This window comes from Dasypus novemcinctus, chromosome 26 (assembly GCF_030445035.2).
Source record: "Dasypus novemcinctus isolate mDasNov1 chromosome 26, mDasNov1.1.hap2, whole genome shotgun sequence".
Lineage (NCBI taxonomy): Eukaryota > Metazoa > Chordata > Mammalia > Cingulata > Dasypodidae > Dasypus > Dasypus novemcinctus.
This window is the reverse complement of record NC_080698.1, coordinates 888707-900398: the sequence shown is the minus strand read 5'-3', so window position 1 is coordinate 900398 and position 11692 is coordinate 888707. Positions and strand designations below refer to the sequence as shown.

The 11692-nt window shown below is 61.9% G+C and overlaps 2 protein-coding genes across 3 annotated transcripts in view; one reads left to right on the top strand and one right to left on the bottom strand.

The window, feature by feature from the left end:
* CCR8 (C-C motif chemokine receptor 8) overlaps window positions 1–8252 on the bottom strand; it is a 189511-nt gene extending 181259 nt beyond the window's left edge. The window contains exons 1-2 of one of the 2 annotated variants that reach the window (XM_058288363.2): window positions 7661–8252; window positions 7176–7506 (exon numbers count right to left, since the gene is read on the bottom strand). The gene's annotated coding sequence lies outside the window, so the exon portion shown is untranslated. Of the gene's footprint in view, window positions 1–7175 lie in introns of both variants that reach the window. The other variant, XM_058288362.1, reaches the window with a different exon arrangement.
* Window positions 19–1283, top strand: LOC139437696 (xin actin-binding repeat-containing protein 1-like). Its single transcript, XM_071212272.1, has 2 exons — window positions 19–30; window positions 114–1283. Exons 1-2 carry the CDS (start codon window positions 19–21, stop codon window positions 1281–1283), a joined length of 1182 nt encoding a protein of 393 aa, XP_071068373.1.
* Window positions 8253–11692: the final 3440 nt, after the last annotated feature.

The window sequence follows — 11692 nt, the reverse complement described above, 5'->3', positions numbered from 1 at the left end:
GGCAAGGAGGACACCGGCATGGGGAGACAGGTGCCGCCAGGCCACAGGCGGTCAAGGCCCTGCCCCCTGCGGCCCAGGGGCTCGTCCCCCCGGTGGGGTGCCCCACTGGGCAGAGCCAGGCCAGCCCCCAGCCTGGCCCCCGGCCCACCGAGAGCAGCACCCAGGGCCCTGAGCCCCCCGAGCTCGAAGCCCCCAGCAGCACCCCTAGCCCGCCGCAGCAGGGACGCAGCCCCCCGGGAGAGCAGCCCAAGAAGGGTCCCGCGAGTCTGCAGGGGCGCGGGCAGGAGCTCCAGGGCCTCCTGAGCCAGGTGCAGGCGCTGGAGAGGGAGGTGGAGAGCGGCGTGGCCGTGCGGGCACCGAGGGGGCCCCCCGAGGCGGCGCCCCGGCCTCAGGCCTCCGTGGAGCAGGCCTTTGGGGAGCTGACGCGGGTCAGCATGGAGGTGGCCCGGCTGAAGGCACAGACGCTGGCCAGGCTGCTGGACATTGAGGAGGCTGTGGACAAGGCCCTCAGCTCCATGTCGAGCCTCCAGCCGGAGGCTGGCACCGAGGGCCATTCCCAGGGATCCCCGAAGGAGCACAGTGGCCGGACGGACAGTGTCACAGCCAGCACGAGAGCCAGGCCCAACGGGTCAAGCCAGGACATCGGGGGTCGAACCGGGCCCAAGAGCCAATTCGAGGCTGGAGGCCATGTGGAGGTCCAGCGGCAAGCTAAGACCAGCGGTCCCACCAGTGGGCTGGAGACCCTGGGAAAGCCAGGCCCACCTCGCGTTTTACCCTCGGCCCCAGCCTCCATCTCCACTGAGCCGCCCACACGGAAGCCTCCGGAGGCCACCAGCCCCACGGGCAGCCCTGACCTCTCGGGGGTAAGCCCACGCCTGGCCCAGGACATGGGCCCCACCCTGCTGCGGCACGCAGGTGTCCAGGAAGAAAAGGCCAGCAGGACTGAGGTCCCCCAGGGCTCTGGACTGTCCGAGCCCGACCTGGCCTTGGCCAGCCCCCTGCCCACGGGGCTGCAGAAAGGTGCCCTGGAGCTGCGGGCAGGGCCCAGAGACCCCCAGAGGGACCAAGCCACGGGGGCCGGGCAGCGCCAGGAGGTGGGCCCGCCCGGGGCCACAGCCCGCATGTCCTCTGCGGCCACCCAGCGGGCAGAGCCGCCCCGGGGCCCAGGCCCCCACCTGGAGCTCCCCGCCCCGCCCTTGCTGCGGCACTTCCTGCACCCCCCACAGCCGGCGGCCCAGTGGACCCCTCCTACTACCACCCCCCACCAACCGCCATCTGGGTGACCGGGTGGGCACCTGCCCCCCGCAACACGGCGAGAGCAGAGAGGGGCATCTTCCTGGAACTGCCGTGGACTTGGCTCACTCGCTCCCGGAAACAGCCAGCTCTTGCCAACGGCCCTGGGCAGGCCAGGCTCCCAGCTGCTCCAGCAGCGTGTCGTTCGTTCACACCCAAGCTCCCTGCACAGACACACGCGGGTGAGTGCACCACGGCCGGGGCGGGAGCCGCCCACCCTCACAGAGTGCTGCCCACCCTCACCGCGCTTCTTTCACTTTGCGTCTTTCACTTTGCTTCTTTCACTTTGCGTCTGAACGCCCTCCGCCCTCTGGAGAGAACCAGAGCCCGCTGGACACGCGACGGTCTCTGGCACCAGCGTGAGGCTCCAGAAAGGCCTGCACCTGCACCACCGCCACCTTCTCCACCGTTTAGCTGGTTGTCCTGGCTGCCCGAAGGCCGCGGAGGAGGGTCGCCGTGAGACGTGCTCCTAGAAGCCAGAAGGGCAGGCCGTCTCGCTCGCCCGCACTCCAGACGGAAACAGCGGTCTGAAGCCACCCAGGTTTCACTCTCCACTCGGCAGAGCTGACTGTGCCCCTGCCCCAGAGGCCAGGGGGGCAGCGGGGCCTGGGGGCCAGGGGCAGTGACCTAGAAATAGCAGTGCTAGGAGGCTCTGGAAAGACCACTGTGGGCCTCACGCCAGAATTCTGGAGCTCGGCAAGGCCAGGCCACTTCCTGTCCAGGCCAGGTGCAGCGTGTGCAGCGGGAGTTCCCGGGAAGGGGCAGTGCCCAGCTCCCGGGCTGAGCACCACAGCGATTTGACAACGGCCCTTCAGCCTTCCACAGAGCAGGCAGGGACACAGGCGAGGTCCACGGTAACGAAGAGGTGGGAGTAAGGCGACGCCCCTGCCTGAACAGGGGGCTTTCCTGCGTGAGGCCTTCCCTGTGCCCAGGCCTGCCCAGGCCACTCGCCCACTCTGGGGCAGGAGTCTTAAGGCACGTGACAGGCGACTGCCTCGGGCTGGTCTAGGACAAAACATGTAATCAGGGATCTGAGACCAAGAGGCAGCCAGGTGAGAAGGGGGAGGCGGGGCAGCGCTGCTGGGCAGACCCAGGGGTGGGAGTAAGTCGAGTTCCAGTTTCCTGGACACCCACCCACATCCTGCCCCCGGCAAGTTTAGGGGGCACTCGCCCACACTTTGCTTCAGTTGAACAGGCAGGACCCCTCTACCCCCGCCCGGCCGCCTCCTGCTTGGCTGGCATGGGGTGGGGGTCCCCAGGGCAAAGAAGTCTGCTGGGGGAAGAGCCGGTCCCCTGCGGGCGACTGCCGTGAGAGGCGCACGCCTGCCTCCTGGCCCTTGCCTGCAGCACGCCGCTCTCCCCTGTTCTCTATAAAGCCTGCCCAATTATAGGCCCTCCTGCCGCAAAGATTAAGTGAAGATGTGTCAAGTTCTCGGAGCTATGCCTGGCATCGGGAACTCAATACTGTTGTAACGGTTATTTTTAATGTACCTCTTTTCTCACCTCCAGGTAGCAGACATAAAATAAATAGATGTATAAGTGAATGCAATTGTTGAGTGAATTTATTGAGCACCTACTTCATGCCAGGTGTCTGACCAGGGTGCTGAGAATAAAGATGAGCAAGGCAGAACTTAGCCCTGGCCTCTTGCAACTTGGGTTTAAAAGAGAAGTGGACACTATATATGCAGAAATTTCTTTTCAGGAAATAAAACCAAGAGCCATTCACGGGAAGGCCAGCGGTTACTTTAGTTTGGGTGGTCGCGAGGGCGCGTTCACGGAGAGCTGGACTGCAGAGGGCCCGGAGGGGCAGGAGGGTCCGGAGAGGGGCAGGAAGGGCTGGAGGGGCTGGAGGGGCAGGAGGACCCCGGCAGGGGCGGAGGGGCTGAATAGGGGCAGGAGGGGCTAGAGCGGATGGAGGGGCAAGAGGGGCCAGAAGGGCCGGGCAGAAAGGGGCTGGAGGGGCAGGAGGGGTGGAAGGGCGCCTGGGGATGGAGTCGGGGGGCGGGGCAGAGCGCGGACTGCAGGTGCACCCCGCCCAGCGGCGCCCACGGCGTGCAGGACCCGCCTGGACCCGCCCCCTGCCGCCAGCCCCGCCCCCTGCCGCCAGCCCCGCCCCCTGCCGCCAGCCCCGCCCCGCCCGCCAGCCCCGCCCCCTGCCGCCAGCCCCGCCCCGGCCTCCAGCCCCGCCCCCGGCCGCCAGCCCCGCCCCCGGCCGCCAGCCCCGCCCCGGCCGCCAGCCCCGCCCCCGGCCGCCAGCCCCGCCCCTCTGCGGCCGGGAGCGGGCGGGGCGCGCCCCGTGCAGACTCCGCCCCTGGGGCTCGCGGCCGCCAAGGTGACGATGACGACACACGTGCCGCGGAGTCCCGGACGTTCCGGCGGGCGCGGCGGTTGCTGGGAGACGGCGCTGGGCGCGCGGCCAGGCGCCGAGTCTGCGAGGCGCGGCCCGGAAGCGCCGTGCCGGGGCGGTCCTCGGGGCTTCCGCCGGGCGCGGACGCGGCCCCGCCGCCCCGCCGCCCTCCTCGGCCGCCCGGCGCTCCTGCCCAAGGCGCCGGCCCGCTCCCGCCGGCGTCCGCGCGGCTCGCCGGCCCTCGCGGGGCCCCGTCCTGCCCAGGCTCGGGCCTGGCCCTCCCGCCGTTCCTGCCCCGGGCCGCGGCGCTCGCCGTCCGCCCGCGCCTCCGGCCTCAGCTCTCGTGGCCCGGCCTCCTCTCGAGCCTCGGCCGAAAGGCCGCCCAGGCCCGTCCCCCGCCTTCCCCGCGCCCTGCGCGCCTTTGTTTCCCCCCGGCCCCTCGTGACGCGAAAGGCTCTTGTTCACGTATTTGCTGTTTGTTGTCGGTGTCCTGGACAGTATTCCTACGTAGTGGCTTAAACGACGCTTTTATGACTGTTGATGAATTCTGAGTCAGGGACCGGGCAGGACCCGGCGGGGACGGCTTATCCCCTTGTCACCAGGTCTGGAGGCGGTGCAGAGGGGAAGGTGGCGAGGCGGGTGCCCCGGACGCCCGAGGACGCGCCGCACGGCTCGGCTGGGACGTCAGCAGGAGCTCGGGTCGGGCCGGCCCCCGGGAAGCTCACCGCCCCCTGGCCCAGCCTCCCAGCCAGCGGGGCCCGGGCTGTCCCGGTTTGCGTTTAGCCTCGGAAGTCACACGTTGGCTCCGCTGTGCTCTATTGTACAAGTAAGTCACACGCCTGCCCAGGGCCACAGGGAGGGGAATTAGACACCAGCTCTTTATGGGGGAGAGGCAGAGTTCTGAAGAACATGCAGCCACTTTAGAAAGGGAATTCCCCACCTCACCTCGACGGGGGTCGTCGCGTCTGTTTCTTGCTACAGCCCCAGTGCCTGGAATGGTGCCAAAGCACATAGTAGGTGCTCGATACATGTTTTAAAGTGAACAAATGAAGGTCTGTCTTTCGAGGCGCCCTTCAAGCCCCCTCTTCTCCCTGTATTTCCCACCCCAGCCCTTGATTTTGGCCTCATCTGCTCTCGAGGAGGAGTAAAGGATAATATTAGTGGGGCGAGGGCAGGTGTTGGGGACTGGAAAATGTGTATCCCAGTGGGGTTCTGGGACGGTTTTCTCCTGTGAGGCGAGTTAAACCCGGTCTGCTTTCACTCATTCTGAACTTGGAAATGTCAGGGTGAGGAATGTCGGTTTGTTCTCAGGCCCTGGGGAACAGCTGTGGGGTTGGAGGACCAGTTAGGAGCCCTGCGGGGACCATGCGTGCCTGTCAGGCTTCTCAGCTTCTCGGGGCGGTTATTCATGAAGCACCTTCCATGGGATCCCCAAGCCCTGGAGCATGTGCAGTGTCTCAGTTTCGACCCCTTCCGTGAGGGGTAGCGGGATCTGCCCGTCCACCCCAGCCGGAGGAAAGGGAAGCCAGCCTAGGCTTCTCCTGCCCCCCCCATCCAGTGGGTCCCCAGGTCTGCTGTGCTTCCCAAATATCCGCCCCGTCCCCTCCCCTCCAACTCTACTCTTGGGGCCTGCTCTACCCACCTCCACTGCTACTCCCAAACTCAATCCTCCAGTCCAGCCCAGCAGTGGCTTCCACCACCTCCACCTTAAAATGCACGTTCCTGCGTTCAGCCAAGGCCTCGCACAGCTGCTCGCTGCATTTTCAGCCTCGTCGTGCTCTGCGCCCCACAGGGATCGCTCCGTCTAGGTCCTTTCCCCCCCATCCGGGCCGTGTCACCCACCCTGGCTTTGCCCAGGGCTGACTCCCAGCAGGCACAGTGCCCAGGGCCACAGCGTGAGGGGCGGTGGGGAGGCCTTGTGGCTGACGCAGAGTGGGCAAGGGCTGCGTGGCAGGGGGGCCACCAGCGCCGTGGCGAGGCGGGTGGGGAGCCCACGAGGACTTCAGCCCCTGCAGGGCTTTGGCTTTCACAGTGAGACGGGGGCCACCGGGGGGTCTGGAGCAAAGCTCTGACTCAGGTTTTAAAAGACTGCTCTGGCTGCTGTGGAGACAGACCACGGTGGGGCAGGCGTGGAATCGGGGAGCCAGAAAGGTGGCGCCACGATCCGGGTGGAAGGGGACAGTGCTTGGCCCAGGATGCTGGCCGAGGGAGAGCGGGGTTGTGCTGCTGGGTGGGTTTGGACAGACTGATGGGTGGACTGATAGTCCCGATGTGCGTGAGGAAGAGGAGCCAAGGACTGGCGGCTTGATGCCCTCATAAGTCCAAACTGGGATTTTCACTCGCCAGGATAGGGAGCAGCAAGTATTTTCAGAGGCTGGGTGAGGAGTTGTAGATCTGGGTCAGGAGTTCAGGGTGTTAGAAATAAACATGAGTGGTCTAGGAGTGGAGCAGAGGGCCATGGGGTGGGGAGAGCTGGTGCTTAATGAAGGGACTCTACGAAAGCATAGCAGGGAGCAGGGAAACCACGAGGACGGTGCAGGAGCTGGCGCTGGTACCCCATCCCAGATTCCGCAGGGTTGAGAAGGGGGGATTCCCGGAGCCTGGGGACAGACAGGGCCGTGAGGGCAGCCTGCCAGGAGCCTCTGGTGCAGGAATGCAGCCGGCCCGTGGCTGCCCACGGGGCCGGGCGTCCTGCCCGCTCTCCTCTCCTTCCAGTCTCCAGCAGCCCACTCGGGTCCGCCCCTGGCATAGAGCGGGGCAGAGACGAATGGAGAGTGGGCCGGAGCAGCGAGGGGGCCGTACAGCACAGGAGTCATCAGCCAAGGCGGGCGCAAAGCCAGGGGGCGGAGAAGGGATGGTCTGGGGCGAGAGCCACAGGCGGGAGAGGGGTCGCTGCCCTGGCCCTCCACTAGTCAGAGCCTGGAGACGAGGTGGAGCCAGGCAGGGTCTGCCAAAGGAGCCGGCCAGAGGCGGCGAGCAGAGCGCCTCCTGACTCTCCCGAGGAGGCGTGTGCCCTCGTCCTTTCCCTGCAGAGCACAGAATCCTTTGGGTTGGAAGCTCCAAATTTGTGAAAATTATTTCAGGATTGTATACTGATTCTTATCGCAGATTCTTATCAGAGACTGTTAAACAGATTGCAGGGAAAACAGCCTTTTTCTGGGAGCTTCTCTGAGGCAGTCCCAGGAGCCTTAGGCCAACTTCAGGAGGACCCCCTACCTAACAGGAGTCCCCCAAGGGGAGGGGCCAGAAGGAGGAAGGAGGCCCCCAGCCCACCTACCCCCTGGGCCTGACTGACGTGCTGTCCACCTTCCACTCCCGGATAGCTAGACTTGAACATGCGCTGTGCCCTTGCTCCTCCCTGTCCTGCCACAAAGAGATCTCCAGGGCAGAGGGGCCGTTATTTGTCACGAATGGTCCGTGAGTAGAGCAGAGCTTGACTCCTAGCAATTAGCTCAGGAATAATGAAGGAGTGAATGCTGAAACAGCTTTTCCACAGCTCACACTGTATTTCTAGGGAGATTCCACCAACTCTTACCTGTCATTTCTGCAGAACTCTTCCAGCCCCATTTTGGCCCCCACACACGAGTCCTGGGGTTGGTTGTCCCCATTCAGGGAGAGCTGGAGAGCTGACCATGTACACTTCCAATTTCAATGATCAGGAGCTTGAAATAAGTCATAGTAGGAGAACTGACACCATGGAGATGGTAAACACTACGAATTGTGGCTTTTCCTCCCAGAGAACTGCTTGCTCAGCATGACCAGCCTCTACTCCAGTCATTTCTGCCACTTACAAGCAGTATGATTCAGACAAGTCACTCTATCACGCGGAGCTTCAGTTTCCTTGTCCAGATGGAGATCCAGAGTATCTAAAAGGATTGTTGCAGGATTTAATGTGATTATAATCCAGTAAGGCACTTAGCACAATATTTGGCTTGTATTAGTTTGCCAAAGGCTGCCAATGCAAAAATACCAGAATTGGGTTGGCTTTTATAGAGGGAATTTATTAAGGTAAAAACTTACAGTTCCAAGACTGAGAAAATGTCCAAATCAAGGCACCATCAGAGATGTTTTCTCACCAAAGGTCGCTGCTGGCAGATCTTGCAGACATGCAAGATGGGGTCTGCAGGTCTCCTCTCCTTTCTCCCCGAGCTCAGCTGGGGGCGGTCAGGTCTCTCCTGAGCCTCTTCTCCTTGAGCCTCTCAGAGCTTCTGTGTCTTTCTGCAGCTGTAGGTGAACTGGAGCACCTCTCCGTCCCATGGCAGGGTGAAAATGGCAGATCTCTCTCCCTCTCTCTCCCCCTCTTTCCCCCTCTCTCTCCCTCTCTCCCTCTCTCTCTCTCTCTCTCTCTCTCTCTCTCTCTCATCTCAGTTTACATAAGACCCAGTGAGAGGGCGGAGCCCCAACAGGGCCACGCCTCAATGGCAGTCCAATCAAAAGCCTAAAGCAATCTAATTAAATGATCTAATCAAAGACCCCACACACAATAGACTTCCAAACACAGGAATGGGTTAGCTCGAGCATAATTTTCTGGGGTCCACAAAAGACAAACCAGGACAGGCTGCTGGTAAATACCGCAGTACAATTGCACACGCCTACTGCTGCAAAACAAGCCCCCCCCAACCGTGGTGACTTCATACGACCCTAACTGCTCAGGGGCCTGTAACTTGGGCAGAACTTGGTGCGGGCAGCCCACAGCCGGAGGGGTGAAGGCTGGGGTTGCGCCTGAAGCCCTGTGCCGTGTGCGTCTCGTCACTGGTGCTGGCGATCGCCGGGACTCTCCAGAACCCTTGCCTACACGTGGCCTCCCTGAGCAGCCAGGCTTCCTCCCAACGCGGGGGTGCAGGTCCCAGGAGGGAGCAGACAGCAGCTGCTCGCCGTTTCTAGCCAAGTCTCGAGACTCCCACAGCATCGCTTCTGTGTTCCGCTCGTTAGAAGCGGTCCCTTTGGCTGGCCTGAATTCGTGGGGAGGGGACCGAGACTCCCCCTTCATGAGAAGCGTGTGGGAGAGCTCGCAGGCGCACTTCAGGACTGTGACCGCTGTCACCCTGTGGCTTGGGGATCCCTCCAGCTCCTGTGAGTGGGAGCGATTCCTCCCCACACCCGTGAACCCCTGGGGGAGGGCAGGGGCTCCCTGCATTCAGGAGGGTCCACCCCCACCACCCCTCAGTCAACCTGGGCCTCGCCGCTGCGGGGTTCAGCAGCTGCAGAGAAGAGCTTGCCTGGACGTTGTGCTCCCGTTCCCTCGGCTCACTGAGGCCGGGACAAGCAGGGACGGCCAGGCCAGACACGAGCCCCCAGCCCCGGGCAGCAGGGGCCCTGACGCTGGGATGGCAAGGCCACTGCCGGGCTCACAAAATAGCTGCTCTCGGCCTAAGCGTCCCAGTCTGTCAAATGGGAATAGGAAAAATTCAGCGAGTCGCACATGTGAAATAGCTCCCACTTAGAAAGGAGGGTAGAGACCCATTCTGAACACGGGGCAGAGTTAAGAGCGTGAAAGCGGGGCGATCAGGAGGACTAGGTGGAGAGAAAGAGCCTGCTGCTTCCGGGACACAGGTCCATCCCGCGCTCCTCGAGTCCCCGGAGAGCAGGGTGTGTGCATCTGCTCTGACCGTGGGAGGACCTCGGACGCGCTTTGAGCGGTCGGAGCAAGTTCTTCCTCCCGCCGGGCTCGTGAGCCTCGTGGTCCCACGGGGCATTTCAGAGACAGTTTGTCTTGAGACACAGTGGCACACGTGTCTCGCTTCGAAGGCGTCCCCGCGAGAAGGGACCCCGGCCACCTCCGGAGACGACGCGGGCTGCGCCTCGGCGCCCAGCGAGGGCTGCCCCAGCAGCGGTACCTCCCGAGCCCTGCGGCCTGCCCTGCGCCGCGAGGAGGGGCCATGGCCAGAGAGCTTGGGGAGCCACAGGCGCCCGGGGCACGCCAGTGGGTGCGGGTGGGCCTGCTGCCCAGACAGCCCTCGTGTTCACGCATGCTTCATGCATGTGACGTGTGCCATCAGTGGCGATTCCCACAGAAGTCCCATGACCTCGGGATCCTTAGGACACCAGGTCAGCTCAACTCACACTTAGCGAAGAGGTCACCAGTAGCCGCAATTAAACATTGTCACTGTTTATGTTCGTTATATTTCCATTTTACTGTTGCTATTATATGGCATAAGACCCCAAATCATACAGGTGAGTCAGTGGTTCATTGAAGAATGAAAGTAGTGTTGACAATAGTGGGGAGTGGGTGTAGCTCAGTGGCTGAGCGCCTCCTTCCCACACACAAGGGCCCGGGTTCAATCCCTAGTATCTCCCCCACCCCCAAAAAAGAAAGAAAACAGTAATGACAATAGAGAGTGATTATTCGTACTAGGGCAGGTGAGATATAGAATGTGATGAATTTACACAGGCAGGAGAAAACGAATATCTAAAAATTGGACTTTGCTAGTCTGGTAATACATTTCCTGTAGCCCCAGGGACTGTCCGTCATGAAACCTTGACAAATATGGCATGAAGTCCACTGAGGCTTTTGCATCATTTTCACAGCAAATCTTGTAAGGTATTTGGAAAACCAATCAAGTTTTTCTAGAAAATGGACAAAATAATTTCCAATGGGATACTGATGGATTTTGTCACTAAAGACAGAGAAGACCAAAACCATAGAAGAAGCATTAAAGTTGTGCAGCTAATGTGAAAACAGCACAATTCACACTGTGGCTTGCAAATTACGCCAGAGGTTCCGAGCACTCAGGCCCAGAGAAAAAGCAGCGCATACGGACAGCCAGCGCTGCGCTTGGTAAGCCAACACTTCCTGGGGCCCCGTAGAGGCGCGACACCTGAAAGAGCACCAGCCGCTCAGCACCCGCCTGCGAGCCGGCGCCCGCTTTACAGTGGAAGACGCCACCTGGGGCGAGCGCGCAGATGTCTCCCCAGCGCCCGTGCCGTCCCTCCTCTCTCTCCGACAGACCCCTGATGCTGATCTCTGTACCACGTCCCAGACAGTCCAAGTCGTCTAGAGCAGCCACGACTACCCCAGCGCGCACCTTTCCAGCACGCTTGCAGCGCAAGGAGGCCGCCAGGCCCTTTCCGGCCATCCACAAGAGAAGTCTGCCGAAGGTGCCTGGAGGGCAGGATCTCGCAGCTCGAGGTAAAGGCTGAGCGGGCTCTAGAGGCGCCAGCGCCTGCCTGCTGAGCCGCTGCAGGAATGCCAGGGCCGCTTCCGCCCGACTTCCTGCCACAGCACAGCAGTGACCGTCCAAGTTCAAAGCCACTGTGTTCTGTGACTGGTAGCTGAAACATTCCTAATTGGTGCAACACTGATGTGTGGCGCATGAGTCAGCGCTCCGCGTACTTCAGAAATCACATGAGGGCAATGTGCTTGCTGGACTCTTCGTTCTGTTTCAACGCTGAATTCCCATGAGAGCGAGGCGCTGAGCGGCCTCGACTCCCAGCTGGTGAAGCTGGGGCGCCAGAGGGAGATGTGAGCAGCGGGAGCGGCAGCCAGGCCCTTGGTCCCGGCTCCTCGCCTGTGAGTCGTCCGGGGCTGGACGTGCCCTTCCGAGGGGCCGCTGGCCCTCGCGAGGGAGCCCACCCTACAGAACTCTCTGCTGCCTCCCTTTTCCTTCAGGACTATTGGTGGTAACAGCTGTGCCCTGCTCACCCACGTGACTGCAGTACCCTTGGGGTGCCCCTACACCCACACATTTGTACTTTGTACCTACATAAATCAGCCTTCCTAAAATTACCCTATTTTGATGCTGACTGATCAGCCAAGATCAATTCACTGATTTATAAAAACACTCACAAAAACTTGCATCTAGACACTAACCACACACCTCGGCATTCACAAAGACCAGCTGCCGGGCAGCAGTCGGGCTCCTGGTCTCCACATGTGCTGAAACCAAGAGCAAGAGGGGACGCTTTCAATTCACAGCCTCTGGCCATGTCCTGGCAGAATACTGTGCAAAGAAATGGAAAGCAAGTGAAAGGCACTGCTGGAAGAAGTGCGGCGGCCGCGCGCAGCATGCCGAGGCACGGCTCAGGAGGGGGAGACAGCTGCGGAGCCAGGGC